Consider the following 23858-nt stretch of genomic DNA (forward strand, 5'->3'; position numbering starts at 1 on the left):
TGTCAGGAATTTCTGTCATAGGTGACATTTCTTAACCAAGTTGGGATTCCAAGAGAACACTTCTTTCTTGACTCCTTCACACAGGATTGTATTCCTGGAGCATCGGGTAGACCACTCAGTTCAATAGAATTTTATAGTTTGAGAAATCATTTGGTGGAGACAAGTTATCCTTAAATCCAGGTCCCACCCTGCGCACTAACACAGTCACCACAGATGCCACAGTTTCAGGAGGGGTAAAAGTGCCGGGGGTGTGGGACACCAAGGTTAGATTTAAGCACATAAATGTCAAGGAGATGCTTGCCTTGGTCAAGGTAATCAAATCTTTGAACCACCTTTGGTCCCAGGAACCTCTTCAGGTGGTTAAACATAATACCGAAGTTGTTTGGTACATGAACTAGGTCGTATCCTTTTGCAGACTAGCCATATTAGGTTATATAGCTTCATAGCACAGTCTCACTCTGCCGACATTCTACATTACACTGGAGCAAAATTGTGTGGCAGACAAGCTGAGCTCGACAAGGGCACACAGTTCGGTGGGTCTTCCAAGGTTTGATACATCTGTGGTAAGTTCCTGAAGTAGACCTCTTTACCTGCTCTTTGAACAATCATTTGGCAAGATTCTGCTCCAGGGTTCCATGAAAGAAGGCCTGGAAGACGGATACCTTTCCTCTTTTTTGAACAGGGCTGTTCCTGTATGGTTTTCCATCCTTTCCAGTAAAATCCAGGATACTTCTGAAGATTCAGGAAGTCTCTCGCCCAGGATCATTATGGTGACTCCCTTCTGGCCCAACAACACAACTGGAACTCATTCAGGGCTAGTTGTTTGAATTTACAATATTTGTGTAATTATCTAACGGCTTTTCTATCAGCCATTTCAGCGCTTCAGCCCATGGATCCTCTTTTGGCACAGTCTTGTATCAAAATGTTTTTTAAAGGGGGTTTGCATAAGAGACCTCCATGAAAGCTGGAGGCTCCTTCTTAGGAGCTTAACTTTGTTAGAGAAGCTAACACTTGCTCCATTTGAACCAGTTAATTTGTCAGACTTCAGGTTAACATGAAAAACAGTTGTACTGATTGCTCTGATCTGTGCAAGAAGGTTATCCGAGTTGCAAGGTCTTATGGTGATTCAACCTTAGCTCATTTTTCATAGGGATATGGTTTCCTTGACGTAATCCTTCTTTTATGTTTAGTGTTATCTGAGTTTACTTTAAGCCAAACCATTAATCTCCCTGTTTTCTTTCATGAACCTGAAAACACAAAGCTGTTCAAGGCAGGGTCAAGGCTCCCTCTACCAGGACCTTGGCTTCATGTTTTGGGAAAGGACTGTATTCTAGAAGCTGCTACTTGGTCCTATGTACATGCATTTAAAAAGCACTAGAAGCTTGATTCCTTCTCTAGGTCCAGATCAGGCTTTGCTAAGACTATTCTGCATGGCTTTTCTACTGTTCCACCTCCAAAATGTAATTGGCCAAGGTTGTCTTCCAATGTAGCTAAGGCTACTACAGCAGTGACTGATAAACATACTACAGCTGTGTAAGTAAATTTATCGTAACGTTGGATGTACGAATGATCAAACAAAACCATCATTCTTGGTGATATGAGGATTAGGAAACTGGCTGGCTGTTATATCCTTGGTAGGATGTAAACCATACAGCTAAGGCTACTGCAGCAGTGATCCTTCAAACATGTACTGTTAAGGTAAGTTTACACACACATTTAAGTAATGCAAAAAATCTAATAAATTGATTGTATTTTAGGAAGTTCCATAATTATAACAGTACAGGGCTCCTTATCAGGGGCTGCAATATTTGCATTTGGCTTATGTACACTTTTTTTGTGTTTCAAGTTTTGTGTGGGAACCTATTTGTATTTAGGCAATAATTTTTACTGGTGAAGTAATATTTGTGTTCATGCTGTGCCTCCTAACTTGGCACTATTTTCTGTCAGACTAATTTTATTCTAAAGGGGTTTCTGACAGCAATTTTGTGTTCTGCTTATGTGCAAGGTTTTTGGGATATTTTGTGTGGGTGAAGATGCAAGCATGCTGGTTTGTGTAAATTATTTGAGAACTTACCTTATGAACAACTCCATTCCAGAGTTTTTTGACAGCATCTGAAAACATCCTCCAAGAGGGTCTCACCCAAAGAAATGACTGGCGCCAGAAACATGGCCTCAAGCTAAATACAAAAAAAATGCATCATCATCATCATCCCCTTTGGGGAGAGTGACGTCCCTACAAATTATCACATTAATAACAATGTCCTAAGCACGCGGTCAGTTGTGAGGGATTTAGGCACTCGACTGATACCAACCTAAATTCTGACCGTGGCTTTCTTGTAAAGTGCTGTGGACTGCAGTTATTGAATAATAACAAATTTATGATTTTCAGACTTCATACCTTTCAGAACATGCTTGCTATGACATTACTTGCTAAGTATTGAAGACCAATATTTAAAATCTGTTCCTGATCTGAGTTTCTGTCTCTGATTTTTAAACTAACAGGTTGAGGGTCATGAGAGATGGTAAAGTTTGCAATATATTTTGGCCATTTTTCCTGGCTTTGTCAGTCATGTGGAAGTTAGATGGGAGGAGGAGATCAGTAATATATAACTGTTATACTATTTTACTGAATTACTCGGGTCTTCTCCTAACAGATTATAATGAGTCTGTGCTACATAACAGCTGCACAAGGTAATATAATGAATGCCTACTCAACAGGTTATGTTCAGCAATATCCACCTGTGTCGGAGCATGCAGAACTGAAGTAATGAAATGCAGCTTATTACCACTAACAATAAGTGCAGTTACACTATAGCACTGAGTCATTATCACTTTTCAGGTAAAACTCTCAGCAGCTGTCACTGTTATTCACATAAGTAGAGGTTATCACAATGATGAATGCACAAGCCAGTTTTGGGGTTTTGCCTACATGGAGTCATTTCAAGCCATTCCCCACCAGTTTCTTTCTGTCATTCTTACAAATTGTTTGATACACAGTAAAGTCCTGATTGTGGTTATATATGCTTCATATCTTTGTGATCTACTGCAATTGAACACATCATGTATTAATTTCCTGTATCACACAGTCACTATATAGTTTTCTGGGGCATTGCTTGTTTTTTTAGGAGTTAGGTTATGTGATTTTTTTCATATTTTAGTGAATGACTTAACTAAGCAAAGATGTCAATGTGTTAAGTAATACCTCATTCTCAAGACACAGCAGTCTTTACAACGTGGTAAAAGAAATGTGATCTTGTGCTGTACACATGTTCATGTATCACAGTTTGTTTTTGCCTTGGAACTTGGAGACTCTTCATTGAAGATATGGATGGGCTAACCAGGTAATGCATATGATATACATATATATGTAGTCTTCCAATGCATCTGACAAACATTAGTAGTAATCTAACACCAAACAAGATGCAGCAAGGATAAATGAGCTGTTGGTAAAACAGTTCAAAAATATGTCACAAAACATCCAACAGACCAAACAATGTTGTAGGAGGTCACGACTTGAGTACTGTTTAAAAGCTGGAATATCTTTTATTCATGAGGTAAGCGCTTTCATGGTGTCATCACCACTTCTTCAGACCATAACAGAGAACAGTATTTCACAAGACATATATATATATATATATATATATATATATATATATATATATATATATATATATATATATACACACACGCTCTAATTAATTCAAATAGACCAATAACAAGCTTCAATGCATTTGACTTTCTTAAAGACATACAAACACTAAATTGCCATATTACAATATTCTATAAGTAAAATCACTTGAATGTTACTTCATTCATCACTACACAAGTTAAAGACAAGAAAATTTCCTTTCATAAAAGCTAAAAAAGACATAAAAATACATCTAATAAAAAATGCATGAAGAATATACCTAGCAGAAAAATATATATAGTGTTATATAAAAAAAAAATTATTTCTCACACTGCTTACTGAAGCATAAAATAAAACTACTTAAAAATTCCCTTTTCTTCGGAATCTGACAAAAAATACATGGAGAGTGTACCTAACAGAGAAATATGTGGTGTTACCTCAAAAAAACCTTCATTTCTCACACACTTACTGAAGCATGAAATAGAACTACTTAAAAAGTTTCCTATTCTTCAGAATAGGTCTTCTAGGGATTCTGTCATTGAGTCCTTTTCCTCTGTCTGCTTTTAGCCTAATTATCCACCTAATTTCTGAGGTTTCAGTATAGTTGGATATATCTCCCCTCTTTCATTTTCCTTTATTTCTTCTGTTGCTAAGAATCTGAATGTGTGCTGTTGTCCCTCCTAACATGTTTCGCCAGCGCATTAGTTGGGGTCCCTTTCCTAATGTTATTTATATGTTCCCTTATTCTATACCTACATTTTCTATTAGTTTTTCCCACATAATATGCTGAGCAGACATTGCACACTGTCAAATAGACTATATTCAATGAGTTGCAATCAGCTGACACTTGAAAGGACAATGTTCGTCCTGTGTCAGGATGATGAAAATTGTTCGTAGTATCTATATAACAACATTGATTACATGCTTTACAGGTATTGGTACCTCTTCTACTATTGTTCCTCATTGTTGTTCCCCTTGGATAACATAGCATCCTCTTTAAAGTTTTTCTGTTCTTGAAAAGAAAATTCGGTTCATCACCTACTATATTCCTGAGTTCATGATCTGATGCTAAAATAGGCCAATGTTTCCTTATTACATCAGTTACTATGTGAGTATGTTGGTACCCTTACCCCTGTGTTCATTTTACTTTTCAATGAAACTGTTCTATCTAAAGTCGTTCTAGATGAAAAATAGGGTTTACCTATATTCTTTACCCATTCACCAGCCCCTTCTAATATTCCTTCCGTATGTGAGTCATTAATAGCCCCTCCTTGACAACCTTTCCTTAAATTCAGTGAGTTCACATTTAAAATCATCATCCTTGGCAGTTAACCTTGATGTCCTTAAGGTCTGCCCCTTAACTACATTTCTAAAGATATGCTGGGGGTGCATACTTCCCTTGTGCAAAATTGCATCTCTATGGCAATCTTTTCTATGTACTCTAGTTGAGAATTCACCCTCTGCATTGCACGTTATCTTGACATCTAAAAAATCCAACTCATCATAAGAACTTTTGATGGAGAATTTTAAAAAGTGAGTGCTTTGATTAATATATGTATGGAAGTTGGTTAACATATTTCTATCACCTTGCCATAACATAAAAAGGTTGTCTACAAAGCGCCTATAAAATCTCAATTGTGGCCAGTTGTCATTATTCAAAACATATTTATTCTCCCAATTGGCCATCACTATGTTGGCATAACTATTCACTGATGGTGTACCCATCGCCACCCCATCTTTCTGCAAGTATAACTGATGTTCAAATAACATAACATTATTGCTCAAAATCAATTCCATGAGATGGCAAATCAAGTCAATCTTTACATGCCTCTCACCACTTTCATTGATTAGATATTCCCTTAAATATTTAACTCCCTCTTTGTTGGGAATTGAAGTAAAAAGTAAGTGGACATCCAAGGTTACTAATAACATTCTATGGGTAATTTTCTCTAACTCTAAAAATCCAAAAAGGTCTTCTAGAAAATGTTGGGAGTCTCTCAATATGTATTTGTTTTTATTTACAATCTGCCTCAACTGCTTCTCCACAAATATCGATATGGGTTGTGTGCTCCATCCATCCCCAGACACAACTGGTCTCATGGGAGGTTCTATTGAATTTTTATGGACTTTTGGTAGACCATGTATGCTAGGTGTTCTCGGGTGTTCCACTTTGAAATAATTATATAAATCTAATGTAATTTCATTATTCAAAAGGTTCTCAGTGGATTTCATCCATTCTCCTCAGCATAACATTCATTATGTTCATATTTATTTCAGAATATATATTAGCATCACCCAGCACTTCATACATCCTACTATGGTAGTAGTTCTTATCCATTACTACTACCAAACCCCCCTTATCAGCTTGTTTGATAATTATTTCATCGTCCATCTGTAGTGCCTTTAAAGCCTCAATACTCACTATAACTCAAATTAAAATTCTTACCTCCATTATGTTGTTTTTCAAACGCTTCAAATAAATCATTTTCATAAAGCTGTAAGAAAACATCCACCACTGGGTTACTAGGACGTATAAACGTACTGGGCTTCCTAAAAAACATTTCTTTACTACCATGCTGGTCCTTGAACAATTTCAGCAATACATTCCTACCAAATATTTTTAAGTCAATAACTGTGTCTGTTATATCTGCATTCTGTGTAGGGATAAATGATAGTCCCTTGTTAAGGTCACTAAACTCATGCTCAGTAAGTTCCCTTTGCGATATATTCCACACAAAGGGGAATTCATCTCCCATCTCCTTTTTGCCCGCGGATATCCTGGCGATATGTGTTCCCTTCCTCTTGGTTCGACCTCTGCTGTATGAGCGATCCCGTTCCTCCATCCAATTCAACGACCTTTTTCTGATTGGAAATACTTGAAAATCCAATTCTGGATTTGGCGTTACCACATTCTGTACAGGTGCTCCCTCCAATGTGGACGGCACAGTCTTTTCAAATGCTTTGTTTAAGTATCGCGTGATGTTCGTAGATACCGTTTTAGTAACCTCTGATGCCAAAGGTGCAGAAGCTTTTTTGCATACTTCTGGTTGCTCATTTAAAGGCACAGTCTCTTTTAAAATGCAATTCTCATTTAATACTGTATTAGGCTGAACAGTTCGTTTATCTGTGTTCATGCCCCAATTTTCCATATATGTCTTGGGCCAAACAAAGATCTGATTTTCCTTAAAGTCTTGTTTGTCCCTCTACAACTTGTTCCACTTCTGGCGCAGTAATTTGTTATCGAAGATGGTTACCGATTCTATAAGCATATCCAGTTTCTTCTCTACCAACTTCTGCGGAAACTTTAAAAATAAAGATTTCTGCTCTTCATTTAGTGTTGCTTGTAATGTTCCCTCCTCTTTCTCAGAGAACTCAATACGTAGACGTATATCATTGAAACTGGTCTCCAAATTCAGTTGTTGCCATCTGGACAATAATTCAGGGCAACGTTCCCCTTGATTGGGCATCTTTAAAATTCTTAAGCCTCTTGGAATAGCACGGTTCCTTAAACAGGCTTCCATATGATGTCTTTGTGCCTGTAACTTCTTAATCGTGAACAGAATATCTTCCACTTTGTGTATGTTCTTAATGAAAGTAGTATAGTCTATTTCATCCCTCTCATTTTCTAAATCCTTGTTCAAGGACATAGATGTGAGAAGGGGATCATCACCACCTTTAGCAAAGCTTAAAAGTTTTTCTACTGTCGACCCTGAGGTTATCTGCTGGATTTCCTTTATATGTCCAACCTCAATATCCTTATTTAAGAGGCTGCTGATGCTCCCCTTCTGCCGATGCTCCTTGCCACAGCCAAAAACACGATAAATATAACACCAAACAAGATGCAGCAAGGATAAATGAGCTGTTGGTAAAACAGTTCAAAAATATGTCACAAAACATCCAACAGACCAAACAATGTTGTAAGAAGTCACGACTTCAGTACTGTTTAAAAGCTGGAATATCGTTTATTCATGAGGTAAGCACTTTCATGGTGTCACCACCACTTCTTCAGACCATAACAGAGAACAGTATTTCACAAGACATATATATATATATATATATATATATATATATATATATATATATATATATATATATATATACACACACACACTCCAATTAATTCAAATAGACCAATAACAAGCTTCAATGCATTTGACTTTCTTTAACACATACAAACACTAAATTGCCATATTACAATATTCTATAAGTAAAATCACTTGAATGTTACTTCATTCATTACTACACAAGTTAAAGACAAGAAAATTTCCTTTCATAAAAGCTAAAAAATACATAAAAATACATCTAATAAAAAATGCATGAAGAATACACCGTCAAGGTTAACTGCCAAGGATGATGATTTTAAATGTGAACTCACTGAATTTAAGGAAAGGTTGTCAAGGAGGGGCTATAATTACTCATATACAGAAGGAATATTAGAAGGGGCTGGTGAATGGAGAAAGAATATAGGTAAACCCTATTTTTCATCTAGAATGACTTTAGATAGAACAGTTTCATTGAAAAGTAAGGTGAACACAGGGGTAAGGGTACCAACATACTATACTAGAAATACACACATAGTAACTGATGTAATAAGGAAACATTGGCCTATTTTAGCATCAGACCATGAACTCGGGAATATAGTAGGTGATGAACCGAATTTTCTTTTCAAGAACAGAAAACCTTTAAAGAGGATGCTATGTTATCCAAGGGGAACAACAATGAGGAACAATAGTAGAAGAGGTACCAATACCTGTAAAGCATGTAATCAGTGTTGTTATATAGATACTACGAACAATTTTCATCATCCTGACACAGGACGAACATTGTCCTTTCAAGTGTCAGCTGATTGCAACTCAATGAATATAGTCTATTTGACAGTATGCAAAGTCTGCTCAGCATATTATGTGGGAAAAACGAATAGAAAATTTAGGTATAGAATAAGGGAACATATAAATAACATTAGGAAAGGGACCCTTACTAATGCGCTGGCGAAACATGTTAGTCAGGAGGGACAACAGTACACATTCAGATTCTTAGCAATGGAAGAAATAAAGGAAAATGAAAGAGGGAGAGATGTATCCAACTATACTGAAACCTCAGAAATTAGGTGGATAATTAGGCTAAAAGCAGACAGAGGAAAAGGACTCAATGACAGAATTCCTAGAAGACCTATTCTGAAGAATAGGAAACTTTTTAAGTAGTTCTATTTCATGCTTCAGTAAGTGTGTGAGAAATTAAGGTTTTTTTTGAGATAACACCACATATTTCTCCGTTAGGTACACTCTCCATGTATTTTTTGTCAGATTCTGAAGAAAAGGGAATTCTTAAGTAGTTTTATTTTATGCTTCAGTAAGCAGTGTGAGAAATAAATGGTCTTTTGATATAACACTATATATATTTTTCTGCTAGGTATATTCTTCATGCATTTTTTATTAGATGTACTTTTATGTATTTTTTAGCTTTTATGAAAGGAAATTTTCTTGTCTTTAACTTGTCTAGTGATGAATGAAGTAACATTCAAGTGATTTTACTTCTAGAATATTGTAATATGGCAATTTAGTGTTTGTATGTCTTTAAGAAAGCCAAATGCATTGAAGCTTGTTATTGGTCTATTTGAATTAATTGGAGAGTATATATATATATATATATATATATATATATATATATATATATATATATATGTGTGTCTTGTGAAATACTGTTCTCTGTTATGGTCTGAAGAAGTGGAGGTGACACCATGAAAGCACTTACCTCATGAATAAAAGATATTCCAACTTTTAAACAGTACTGAAGTTGTGACTTCCTACAACACTGTTTGGTCTGTTGGATGTTTTGTGACACATTAGAAGTAATCTGTTTGCATTTTCTTTCCTGTGCAGGTTCGTCCACCTTCTGACATTGACATGGCTTCATGAGTATGAGAACGACAAGTGACAGTATGGGTATGTGGCCATTTCTACATTCGTTGGGCTGCCAGTCATGCCTCTGAGTGAAAACCACTACAACTTGAGCTTCCCCACATCCAGTGTGAAGGTATACTGGATTGCAAGAAGAGGTATGCATTGGAGCGGAGTACTGCAGTTGTTGGAAGAGAAGTGTTCCATCTACCCTGAGCCCGACATCTTGTGCTGCACATTGGAGGGAATGATGTCATCAGTCAACCATTCGGAAGGCTACAGTTTCAAATCACAGCAATTTTTGAACACCTGCAGTCGTGGTGGCCACTTTGTCATTTTGTGTGGTCTGACATAATTCCTCGACAGATATGGAAAACAGAAAACAGTCAATGGGCAGCTCACAAGGTCAGACGTTTACAGAATGGGTTCATACATGGCTTGATGCACAGGGTTGGTGGATCTACAATCTACAATGACAGCATCACCACAGAATATGTTCATCTGTTCAGAAGGGATGGCGTTCACTTACCTGAGGAGGGCACTGCGTTGTTCTTGACTGACATCCACAATGGTGTGAGGAGACGTATGCAGGATTGGTAAACATGCAGCTTGTCAGAATGGAAAACACCCATGACCAAGTAGGACCAATATGGTAAGTAAAACTCTGTTATGAATTGTGTTGTGTAAAATATATTTTTCTGAGTTTGGCAAATAACTGTGGTAGGGAGCTGGTGAAGGTGCTGAGAAATAATAACTGTTTCAGGAGAGTGCTACCACATACAATCTAATATGTCAGTGACCATCTTGCAATACTACTTTTTTATTCTGCTTTTATCAGGCATGTGTAGAGTTCAGAGGACAGGAAGGGCTTAGTAATACGGAGCTTGATCCCTTAGGTCCATTGCTGAATGGACACATGTAAAGAGAAAAGGCATAGGTAAGGCAGACTGCTGACACTGAAGGAGGTCGTGAGACTGTAGTTGTATCAGCTGTCTGAGTGGGTAGCCAGCACTGCTATCGGACAGATCAGATGGCCTTGCCTGCCACTGAAGTCCCATGCCTGTCCTGGGTTCATTAGTGGAGTGGCGGTCCTTAACTTGCTTTTTCTCTTTACATGTATTGATTCAGCAGTATGTTGGCTACACCAAAAATGCATATATTTACAATCTTGTGTGTCTACATGGCAAAACAACTGGTTCTGAATGCTGTACACATGTACAGATATCAGTTTTGTTAGGACTCGGGTTATGGAAATGGATTTTTTTTTCATATTTTGGTAAATAACTTTGCAAGGGAGCATCTGAATGTGCTAAGTAATACCTCATTCTGAAGACAGTATTGATAGTTCCAACATGGTAAAAGAACTGTCCCTGTATGTTGTACACAAGTACAGACATCAAAGTTTGTTTCAGACTTAGGTTATGGAATTTTTTTTTTCATATGTTGGTAAATAACTTTGCAAGGGAGCATCTGAATATGCTACATAATACCTCATTTTTGAAGACAGTACTGATCGTTCCAACATGGTAACAGAACTGTGCCTGTGTGTTGTACACATGTACAGATATCAAAGTTTGTTTTGGATTTAGGTTATGGAAATTATGATTTTTTCACATTTTGGTAAATAACTTTGCAAGGGAGCATGTCAGTGTGCCAAGTAATACCTCATTTTGAAGACAGTCTTACTCCTTACAACATGGTAAAAGAACGGTGTCTGTGCACTATACACATGTACAGATATCACAGTTTTAGTCTTGTAGGATTATGAAAATTATACATTTCCAATACTTCTCATTATTATGCCCATATCTTTGCAAGGGAGCATGGTGATGACACAAATGATGCATCATTTTGAAGCTGACATTGAGATACACAACTTCTACACTGATATATAGGCTCTTTTACAGGTGATGAGATATTATGCTTTTTTATCAATTATGAGAAATATTATATTAATCATATTTCTGTGACTTTCTCAGTAAAGGAGCATCACACAGTAATAGTTAAGGTATCACTTTAAAGCTGACATTCATACTAAAAAATTAAATACAAATTGTATGGGTATACAAGGTACAGTGACCAAGATATTGTGCTTTGCTTTTCCAAAAAGGTAACAAATATGCACAATATCAACATTTCTTGCCAAATACATAATAATGACTTTGATATGCACTATCAACATTTACACTGTTGGAAAGGTCAGTGTCTGCTGAACAACTTTCGCGATTACATTTTTAGTCTAGCTCTTATAGTTAAAGAGTTATGAACATTTGTTTTCAGTATGCTATTACAAATGGATTTTCTGAAAATGAGCTCAGGCTGCACTGTTGTTCCTAAGGTGGAATTAAGCAGGCAGCTTTTTCTGAACTGCTCTGGAGTGAATGAGTCAAAGACTCCTTATGTTTTGGTTTGGGAGGATGAGCCCCAGAAATAGCCTAAGAAAGATGATGGTAGCAGTCCTTTCAGAATAAGTTTATTTTTTTCTACCTGTGATTGCTCTGGGATTAAAGGCTTTGCAGACAGCGCAATCAACTTTTAAATGGTCTGGACCCAAACAATAAACACAAAACATGTGCATCAGACAAGGGCAACTTGTGTCCACATTTATGGCATTTTTTAGAGCCAGACAGACCTTTGTCTCCCTTTTCAGACATTACTATTACAAGAGAGTAACAGTCATATAGAAAAGTAAACTAAAATTCTGTATATTTTTATTTTTTTTTTTTAGGAAAGAGTCAAGGAAAAAAGGGCATTATACCAACAATGATAATAAACGGTTACACTAACTGTGCAAATTATAGAAAAGAAGGGAAGGGAGGAAAGCCTACCAACAATGCAAAACAGAAATACACAATAAAAGTGTGTAAAATATGCTGAGACAATAGAAAAAAGGCTATAACTTAGAGGAATGAAAACTAACAGAATTTGAAGCAATAGAAAAAAAGTTATAAAATGTCAAACTTTTCTCCCACTCTACAACTTTCAACAGTTGAAAGTGACCACGTCTAGATGCAAAAGAGATCCAAGGTATGGTAGGGGTCTGTGCATTATGGGTAAAGGGAGGAGCTCAAGAGCTTTTTGGGGGCCATAAACTAAAGTAATGCCCAAGTCAGATCCGAGGATCAGATCCAAACCCAACAGCTGAGGACAAAATGAAAAATGACATCAAATTGTGTCAATGATATTTTTTTTTCAACATTTTTGTGTCAACATTGGAGCTGTCATCATTTGGGTGTTTAGATTATTTAAAGTACACTTATAAATATAAATATATATATATATATATATATATATATATATATATATATATAGCACTAAAAAACTTCAAAACTAAACTAGGAGAGTATGCAAATAAACTCACAGGCAAAGCAGTTTCCTTAGCGCTTTCATCCTTTAATCGGTGTATAGGACTTCTTCAGAGAAACAATGCATACAAAATCTGTATATACAAATATATGTATATATATATATATATATTTATATATATATATATATATATACACACACACACACATATATATATATATATATATATATATATATATATATATATATAGATATATATACACACACACACAGGTTCACTTTATAATTTCGAAATAGTGAAATCCCAAATTTCAGTATCTCAAACTTATAAAGTTGAATGTTTACAATCGCGAAAGTGCATAACAGCAAATCCGAGTAGCTCGAATCTGCAGTTATGGCTTTACGGTGCATTGCGTACAGTGTTGTGACTGGATGGTGTTTCGTGTTGTGTATGGATTTAGGTGTAATTTAAGGTAAGTGTTTTGTTAGGGCTTTGTGTGGGAGTTTAAGTGTATGTTAATGTGCTTGTTAGTTGTACGAGTGGGTTAGAGTTGGCAGGTGAAAGTAAGGGTGTGTAAGTGTTGGATGTGTTGGTGCTTGTATATGTTGGATATTTGTGTGCGAGGGGCTGTAGAATGTGTGGGTGTGAGTTTCCTTTCTATGTGTGTGTGTGTGTGTGTGTGTGTGTGCGATCTCAGAGTTGGTATATATAAGTGGGGGGATGGGGGCTTGCCCCCCACATGGGGAGTACAGGGGGGCTTGCCCCCCTTTTATATGTAGTGTAGGTTTATTTGTTTGTGTTTTTGTGTTTGTGTGTGTTTTGTTTGTTGTGGTTTGGGTTGGATGATGTGTGTGGTGTATGGTGTGTTTCTGTTCGTGATTTTGTGTTTCGTGATTGTGTAGTTTCAGGATTTAGGCCATTCGGCTTTTATGGTTTCGAAATACTGAAATTCGGGATTTCAGTATTTCGAAATTATAAAGTGAATCCATACACACAAATATACACAAACGCACACACATACATATACACACACGTGCACACACAGATATACACACACACACACACACACACACACACACACACACACACACACACACACGTGTGTGTACCTGCGAAGAAATGTGTGCACACATTTGCGCCCATAGGGTCGCAGTCAGTCAGTTATGACTCAACAGCACTACATATACACAACTTCTACAGGTTTTGCAGTAATACTTACCTTGCATACCATATTCAGTACTAACTTCTCCAACCATGCATCTCTCAAAGTTGCCAATTAAAGCTATACAGAGAGCAATGGCCATAAATGCTGAATAAATGGGACCTGGGGTTCATTCAGTAACTGTCAGTCTCACATAATCAAGTACCTTCATTGCCCAGTAGTGCCTACACAACAATTCTAAAAATTCAGAAAGTAAGGTTATTACCTTTGAGATGAAAACACCTGGTTCATGGATGCCAAATGGATGACTGGAATGATCACTACCACCTACGATGCTCAGCCCCAATTGCCCACCTGCTTTTACAAGGTAGACTTCCTGCAACAAAAAATGAAAATAGTGAGATCTGACAAAGGCAACTAGCTCCATCATGGCTTCATCATGGGTCAAGAAGGCAGGAAATATAAGTAACTTCCCAAAAATGGTAGGGCAGAGGAAATACAAATACACTGATGACACAGAATGTGGGATACTTCTCTCAACAGGCTCCAACTGCAGCTAGTACACTATTCACAAACTTTTCACAAGTTACCTAGGCTAGAACCTGATCGGTAACATACAACACGATGACAAAAGCTCTACTAAAATGCAGTACACCAGAATCAATTCATATCATTCCCTTTTATTTAAATGGATGTCGATGTTTCAGTACCTTTACTGCACATAAATTAGGCAACAGAAGCAAACACGACTACCATGAAAACATTTTATGTAGACTTGCAATTTTCTGAAATAATCAGAGCTTAAAGAATCATGGAATTCTGACATCATACTCTTAAAGAACACTTCAGCAAGCTGCAACTTTAGGACAGTCATCCTTTACCCATGTACCATTCAGCAACTTTCTCTCTGTAGTATTCCTCTCCATGGATCCAAACCCATTGCGGACCATGCCAGCATTACATGATGCATGGGTATAAACAGTGTGTACTGCACCCACTCCAGTTCCTTTCAGTGATATACTGTCTGCATTTTTTAATGTAGCCTAAAGGAAAAAAAATTATTTTAACTGTATAACTTTCACAGTACTACTGTGGGCAGTTTATTTGTGAATACGATTCTAACATCTAGTGGCTTTGCAAAAAGAGGAGTTTCTTTGTTAGTATAACAGCACAAATTATGTTTTTGTCTGAGTGTTACTTGCTATAAACTAACTTGCACTCTTATAGTTATTTAAATAGTACTAGCACTGGTATACTACCAATCCCTTAATGAAAATAGTTTGTATTCACGAGACAAAACAACAGCAAAGACATTGAAGTAAATGTGTCAAATCTTCATGTCATCCTTAGATCCCTAGTAGTCACCACATTATTAAAAAAATACTAAAAAATACTAAAACATATAAAATATTTTAAAAGTTAGTGCTTCAGTATGAATCCTACGGGAATGAAAAATTCAACATCAGTACTAGTACCATTTACATAACTACAAGCATGCAAGTTAAATTATTTTAAAACTAGTAACACTTAAAAGACAAAGACATTATTTGTACAATTATACTAACAAAGGACCCTTTTTTTTGTGGAAATCCACTAGAACCTGGATTAGCCCAATGTCCCCCTTTTCCTGCACCTAAAATGTCTCATTTGTTTTTCTTCTAAGCAAGGGTCCATGACACATCTGTTTCCTGACCACAGAGCCTAATTAGCCCTTTTGTTCCCTTCAGAAACAAGAAAGCGGTATTAGGGAAAGGGACAGCTTGTATATCCTGAAGACTCGCCCACTTACAAATTTAATGCCTTACCACTGGCAGCTTAGATACTCCTACTGCTGCTCACACAAGGGTGCATGCCTGCAACCAACACATGCCAACCCTCTGTCTGTGCAGAGCTGGTTCTCAGTCAAATCTACATTTCAGCAGGTGCCATCAATGTGGAAAGCCACACTGCCCTCCCCCCAAGTTTTGAGAGCTGGCATGGGCCACTCACCAAATGTCCCCAGTCCTGTCCCTCCATCTGTGCTGCTAATCAAATTCAGACAATATGAGTCGTACTCTGGTATTCATCAATCTATACCACTTAATATTTCCAGACATTCATTTTTCATTAATCTGCTTCCAAAGTAGAAAGTTTTACCTAAACTACCACAGTGTAACAACAAAATAAGATGCACTGCTCATGCTGGATGCGGGTGGGGGGGTGCGGGGTGGGGGGGGTGGGGGGGCATTTAAAATCCATAGTTTGGCCCACTTAATTTCTCAGAACATTCCAGCTAATTCAAATAAAAGTAGAATTCTTCAGTTAAGTTGAAAAGCAGGATTTAAGAACAATCATCACTCCTGTCACATATGGTCAGTGGCAAAGTATAGCATAAAAGGCCTGTATGTAAACAGCACAATTCCAAAATAGCTAGACTGCCAACAAGTTCTGTTTTAATACAGACTGCACATACAGAACAGAATAATGTCTTATTGAGGAAAAAGCAAGGGCTGCTAACCCACTCCGCACCACTTTCCCTTAATATCTGTAAACAGTTCAAACCTCAGGTCTTTCACTGATCTGCTTCTCTTAAAAAGATTCTTTACCCCTATCCCACTCAAGTCTTCAACTCACCATTTCATTTCACTATTACATCTACTACTGGTGGAAAACCAAGTCAGGTTGCTACTGCTGTTTCAAGGGAGCACTTCATTATATCTATTGCACCTTCTGTAGGACTACAGTGTAGAAAAATCTCATGGCAGAGGTGTTGCTTAAAACATTACTCTGCATTAAGGCATATGGAATGGGGATGAAAATAAAGTGACAAATAAAAGAGGAAATCAGTTATGAACACCAGTTTATTTGTACATTTAACCTCTGCAACAATTTTCACAAAAAGTTTAACTGACCTTTGTGGCAATCCACTAGTGCAACAATTCTTCACTCCTATGCTGTTTGTCATCCATGATTCAGGGACAAAACTAAACTATTGAACACTGATGTATCGTACACTAGTAGCTGTACTTTATACTGCCTTGGAATAAATGAAAACATTTAATAAATACATACCATGCTAAGTGGCTAATTCATCATGGTAATGCCAACAGTGCAAATAAAATGGACATTTAAGACACCATGAAGGCTGTGTGTTCATTTACAAACACAGAGTGCACTACATCAGCATTCAGGAAAAAAAAAAGACCAAAGTAGAAAATCTCAGCCAGATATGATGACCACACAGTGCCATCTGCTCTTCAGCTTCAACAAGTTATGAACATAAAATTTAGGATAGGGAATTCATAACATTTCTGTCCTTTGAAGATATGCCATGGAAGCAAAAAATTGATGGGAGTTTGTATTACTCCAGGGGAAATGCCACAGCTATGGAACACAGATTACAATTTGAGACAGACAAGAAAAAACAATTGCCACTGACAAAGATATTACTAGCTGAACTACAACCTAATCAAAGCATCCAGCTATTAGTTAGCAGCTTTTAAATCTCACCTCAATGGGATAGTTGTCCTCCATTAGACGGTTCACATGGTTGGTCTGTGGTGAGATGTCCTCACTCCGCTCATCATCTGGATACAACAGGCTGGGAGGTGGTGGAGAATGAGGGCGCATTCTGAAAAGTGCTGGTGAATCACCAGAGTCTCTGTCGGCTTGGTATTGTGGTATCTCTCGCTCTACCAACAAGGTGATGGTGGGGGATGTGCCAGTAAGGAGTGCTACTGCCTGCTCATGTCTGGCTTCTGTCATGTCTACCCCATTGATCTAAAACAACCCATAAACCCAGAAAGTCAGCATTTGCTAATGACCACATAGAGCTCCCTCAACATAATACAAAACACAACAACATCATGCTGACAAACATCTTTCATTCAACAAAAATGAAGAATGGCAAACAATATTTGTATTATGCATTATCTTTTTATGTTTACATACAACAGATGAGATAAACAACTTTCAGCACAGCATGTAGTACAAGACCAAGAACAAGTTGTAGACCATCTCCCATAGGACAATGCACAAAACCAATGTTATTTTGACTAGTACATTGCTAACTCTCCTACAGTGTGCTGATGGGAGCAAGTATGCTCAAATACAATTACATGCACATCTTTCCATATAACTGCTGTAAATAAATGTTATCAAGGTCTGACTAAATCAACCTTACTGAAGTTCACATCTCATTTTATGAGCATACTGACAGAAGTGAACATGTTGCCTTTTACTATAACCCAGCTAAAGCATTTGATTTTCATTACCAGAACACTGCCATATACGTCCTATGTGAAGTAGTTTTTATGTTTCAGTCAAAGATTTACCAATTATAAAACTGAATGAAATAGTCAGACCTATGGAGTCAAGAAGAAGGCTGTTACAAATGCAATGATGGAGTGTAACTCAGGCTAGCAAAGTAGCACTTTTATTTACCCAGCTTTACAAATTAGATTGTTTATTTTTATTTCATATTTGGGCAGTGAAGGCAGAGCGGCTGAGGAAGCTCTTGGTAATAGACAAAGTCCCCAAGACGACTAGTAGGATGCACACAGATAAAGAAATGAAGTCACATCAGAGCAGAAGCTAAACTAACCCCCCCAAATGCAGAGAACATCAAAAAGAACAGACTACAGTTGTTTTGGTCACATGTGCAGGAAAGCAGTAAACACTGGTTCGGTCACATGTGCAGGAAAGCAGTAGTCAGTTTGGTAAAGAAGATTAGCAACAGACATAAGAGAAATCAAGAGGAAATGAGGATGCCTAGCCAAAAGATAGATAGCATAACAGTCAAAGAAGCTAGCAGAATGGCTCAGAGTAGAGGGGAAGGAAGGTGGGGATAAATGATGCAATGCTTCGATCCCATGTACAAACGAGAAAATGGGGTGGGGGTGCTGACGACAATAATAATTATTTACAACAGTTTCAAATAAAACTGGAAATCATTTTGCCCTAATAGTGAATAAATTAAATTTAGTATAATCAAAAAGACTTTTATTTCTCCCATCATGTAACTACATTTGTTGCACTCAAAACACATTCATGCTATTACTCACAAACTTACATTTCAGATACTTATTGTTTAGAAAATATTATTAGAGTAAGGCTAAATATTTAGATTTTCTTTTTTCTGCAACATTAAGTGATCTAGTAAAATGTGTGTAACTTGGTCTGTTACAAATAGAAAACCCAAACAAAAGAAATTTAACAGGAACACCCCAGTGCCAAATCTACTTATCAAGAATTATGTTTACTAATGCACATTTGGATTTAGGGAAGTCTAATAAATGAAATTCCTAATTTTTAACTTTAACCACCACCAAGGGAACTGAAGGAAATGTTCACAGTATTTAAAGAGGACTTCTACTGTAAAGTTATCAGTGCAATATCACTTGCCAGCAGGATAACCCAATTGTAATGACTGCAACAGTGAAACACGATGAACATCAGCTATTAGTCATAACGCAGCACAGTATAAACTTACAAACCTGGTACTAAAGAAAAATTAGGAGCTGAAGTAGACTCTGGTCCCCTGAACCAACCCCTAAACTGGAACACAGCTTTCCTTTAAGTGTGACATTTTGGCACAATATTAACTTAACCTACTCTCATCTAATAACTTATTTGACATATCTGTCACAATCTTACTACCTTCAGTTTACCCTCACTTCACTTATTTACTTCTGTAGATCTGATTAGCCTTATTAGACAAGGCCCACAGGACACAGAAGGCGATATTCATGATGAAAATGGGTTAGGAAATGTGTTCAGGACACTAGGGAAATTTCCCCTTACTCTTTTTAATAACTACTCCAGGATCTATTCGGCTCACTTGAGTTACTGGAAATTAGGGCAGATTGGAACTTTGCTTAGCAGAAGTACAAGATAAGCCTGTTAACCTTATTAATTTGAAGAATGCTAATAAACAGCCTTGATCTATTACCCAAACCATGTGCTATGAATGTTGCAAAATTCTCACTCACTCCTAAACCTGTTCTATTCTTTTAGGGGAACACATCTATCTAACATACACAAGACAATGGACAAAATGAACATATATACCCTTCTTCAACAGAGCACTAATTTATAGACATCACCTGGTAAGAAATAAGTCTATCACTTCACAGTATGGACTTAAAAAAAGCAGATGGCTGACATTTTATGCTGCCTAAACACAGGAGAGGAGATAAGTTGGAGAGAAATAAAGGAGAAGTAGGACTAATGTACTGGTATATACAAACATTGTGAAAAAAGGGAAGGCAGGATAGGAATGCAGACTGACAGAGAGATGTAAGAGATAATACAGTGTTCAAGGATAACAGGATGTGGGGATGGAAGATGGAATAATGCATTAATGAATATTAAAGAAAGTAATTAAAATGAAAAAAAAAAGTGGTGTGCCTGCGCATGCTTGCATGAGAAAAAGTAGCAGGGCAAGTAAGTCAGCAAGAGAGAGAGAGAATGAGCAAGAGACTAAATGTACATCTGTTAACATCTTTGCCTAGAAATTATGGATAAAGCCAACAACAGAGGGAATAAAAATCTGTTTTTCTAACATACATTTTCTTAGCAATATGACATATGAACTACAATGCCTGGTTTTATTGACCGACACCAATCTTCAGTGATTTACCAGAAAGTCAAATATTTTTGAGGGAGTGAGCAAAATTAGGAGCATTTGACAAGCATGGTTGGGAGGCTGCAATTCCTTGCACTGTATTCATTTTTTCATTTATTTGATCACAATGAAACATCTGAAATGTACTCAGCCAAAATAAATGGCTGTAATTGCTGGCATGTTGTGTTTAAGTCTCTGTTTCTGACTATACATGTGAGCTTATCTGGTGTCTCTGCATGTGTGAGCATTAACTACTTTTCAGATGTAAAAATAGTTCCTCCAACAACAGTTACATATTTATTTATTTATTGACATTTGTTGACCGGGAAAGTCCACTGGGTCAGGAACACATTTTCAGTGGAGGCTCGAGGAGAAAAGCTCCACAATTAACAGTCAAACATAGACCGTAGACAAAAAATTTAAATAGCAAAAATAAGCAAAAGTTAAAAGATTATAAAAGTAAATATATAGACAATATAAAACTTATTAGTGTATATCAGAACTTATATAAACTTAGATAACAGTTGGTAGTATATTACAAAAATCTTGAGCTGTTTCTTTATGGTACTGCATGAGAAACATGGCAGTTCTTGCTGAAACAGTTTCTGTGGTAATAGAGCTGTGATGCAGTCTGGTAGAAAACTATTTTGAAATATAAAACTGGGTTAGAAATTAAGTGGTGCTGGTGTTATGGTGGGTTGTCTGATTTACATTGGCATTTCAGTTTAAGGAAGTATGTTTTTAATGCTACTTTATACAGTCAGTCAATTTGGTAATATGGGAGGGCAAGGAGTTCCACTTTTTTGCAATGCTACGGGAGACCAAGCATTGTCCAAGCTCTTTTACTGGGCTTGGTTACACTTAGTAGTAATTTGTTGGAGGATCTAAGGGTACGTGAAGGAATATAAGCATGCAGTACTGATGAGAGTGCTGGGCAGGTATTTGGTTTACAAATTAATTTGTGGGCTAGGATTTGTTGTGTATAGCAAAGATAGTTTGGGAAATCTAACAAGTTCAGTTCAGAGATTGCTTGGCAGTGGTGTAAGCGGTAAGGCTTTCCTGAGGCGAATTTAGCTATTTTATAGTAACAAGACTGAAGTTTGTTGCTGACGGATGAGTGAAGGTTAGTAAAGATGGCAGTGCCATAAAGTAAGGCAAAGATTAGTAAGGTGTTTGCTAGTTTTGTTTTGATGTTTTTGTCCATGTAAAGTTTATTACGATAAAATTTGCCAAGTTTAAAGTGTTTTTCCTTCATTGCGCTGAGAATGTGTTTTTCAAAGTTGAGTTTGTCGTCAGTTGTAATGCCTAGTAGTTTGGCAGGGGTCTATATTAGAACATCGAAGTTTCAAAACTTCGAATGTTCTAATCTCGAACCCTATTCAGCGAAAGCTGAAAATATCGAAGCAACAGAAAACCAAATTTTTTCCTAGGGAAAGAATTCAGTTGTCCGTTTCTGTTTCAGTATTTTCAGCACTGTGGTGGAAAGTTACGGGTTGGGTTCAGGTAAGTGTGCAATTGAGTGCGGGTTAGGGTTAGGATGCAAGTTAGGTATGTGTGTGATTGTGTGGAAGTGAAGGTTAGGGTGGGTTAGGTGAGTTAGGGTTAGGGCGCGGGTCAGGTAAGTGTGTGATTGTGTGGGCATGAGGGTTCGGGCGGGGTAGGTGAGTTAGGGTTAGGGCGCGGGTGAGGTGAGTGTGCAATAGTGATGGACCTTAGGGTTAGGGTTTGGGTTAAGGTAAGTGGATAGTTAGTGGTTTGTGTATAGTTTAGTGGAGGGTTAGGTGTAAGATTTTAGGTGTATATGTGTGGATTGCAGTTTGTTTGGTGTGCTTTTGTGTGTGTGTGTTTTGGAACAGCAAATTTTTTCCCTAGGAAAAAATTCGCTGTTCTGTATGTTCGATGTTTTCAGCTTTCGCTGAATAGGGTTCGATATTAGAACATTCAAAGTTTTGAAACTTTGATGTTCTAATATAGACCCATTTGGCAGAGTTTACTAATTCTATTTCAGTTCCGTCTTTAGATAAAATTTTGAAGTCTATATCTGGTGGTTTTGAAGAGAATAACAGAAGTGTTTCTTTTTTTTGCGTTTAGTAGCAGTTGTGAATTTTTTAGCCATGATTCAATCTCTGTAAAAGCATTTTGAGTAACTGTGAGGAGGTCAGAGAAATTGTTTGAAGTAGAGATTACTGTTGAATCGTCAGCATATTGGATAATTTTACTTAGCTGAGAGACTTTGTGGGGGTCATTAATAAAGATGCTGAAAAGTAATGTTCCCAGAATGGAACCCTGGGGGACTCCTATGTTGTTTGACAGATAATCAGATTGGACGCTATGCCAGTTTACAGATTGTTGTCTACTGTTTAGGTATGAACTAAACCAGTTGAGGGATGTGGGGGCACAGCCTAGGTTTAATTTGACCAGAAGTTTAGTATGTGATTCTGTGTCAAAAGCCTTGATAGATCCAATAGGATAACTGATGTGGGGTGACCCGTATCCAAGGCTTTGTTGACAGTATCAGTGAAACAGAGTAGGGCTGTAACCGTGCTGTGGTCTGGGTGGAAACTGTGTTGAGTGAGAGAGAGAAGATGATCATCAATGAGGTACTTGAACAACTGTGTGTGTACACACTTCTCAAGTATTTTGGATAACGGAGAAAGTATAGAGATGAGGCAATAGTTTGAGAAGTCATAAGAGTTTTCACCTTTATGTAGTGGAGTAATAATAGATTTTTTCCATAGATGTGGAACATATCCTTCTGAGAGAGAGCAGTTTATAAGAATACTAACTGGAAATGCAATTGCCGCTAGTTGCAAGTATTCTGGGGGAAGATTGTCTGCGGAAAGGGAGCAAGGTTTGAGCTTTTTTTAATAGTTTACATATGAGAGAAGTGGGTAATGGTTGAATAGAAAATGAGTGAATTGTGGAAGGACTGGAATTTTTGTCAGGAATGAGTGGTACATTGTCATTTTGTTTGGCAATATTAGTACTCAGGGAATATGTTATTTGGGCTTGTTGAGGAATCTTTGATTAATTTTTGAATGATGGTAATAAAGGGGGTATTAAAGTCATGGGAAAGTTGCTGAGGGGTCTTATCGGGTATGGAGATGGATTCTGTAGTGTCAGGATTGAGAAGGGTGGAGACTGACTTACAGAATTTCTTTGGATTGTTTTGTAAGGTTGCTAGCCTAGAGAAGAATTTTTTTTTTGTCTTTTTTTACTAGCTGCTTGGTTCTATTTCTTAGTTGTTTGAAATTAATTTT

General features: G+C 37.1%; 1 protein-coding gene across 15 annotated transcripts in view; it reads right to left on the minus strand.

Moving 5' to 3' along the window:
• The window catches only part of SCRIB (scribble planar cell polarity protein), a 2800411-nt gene that overhangs the window by 1645942 nt on the left and 1130611 nt on the right, over positions 1-23858 (minus strand). For all 15 annotated transcript variants that reach the window (XM_044067477.1, XM_044067487.1, XM_044067486.1 and 12 more), the window contains 2 exons: positions 17484-17753; positions 14260-14370 (listed from right to left, as the gene is read on the minus strand). In XM_044067477.1, the coding sequence (XP_043923412.1) occupies positions 14260-14370; positions 17484-17753 (381 nt within the window). The remainder of the gene's footprint in view (positions 1-14259; positions 14371-17483; positions 17754-23858) is intronic.

This window comes from Protopterus annectens, chromosome 3.part1 (assembly GCF_019279795.1).
Source record: "Protopterus annectens isolate FY-2018-M chromosome 3.part1, PAN1.0, whole genome shotgun sequence".
NCBI classification, from domain to species: Eukaryota; Metazoa; Chordata; order Ceratodontiformes; family Protopteridae; genus Protopterus; species Protopterus annectens.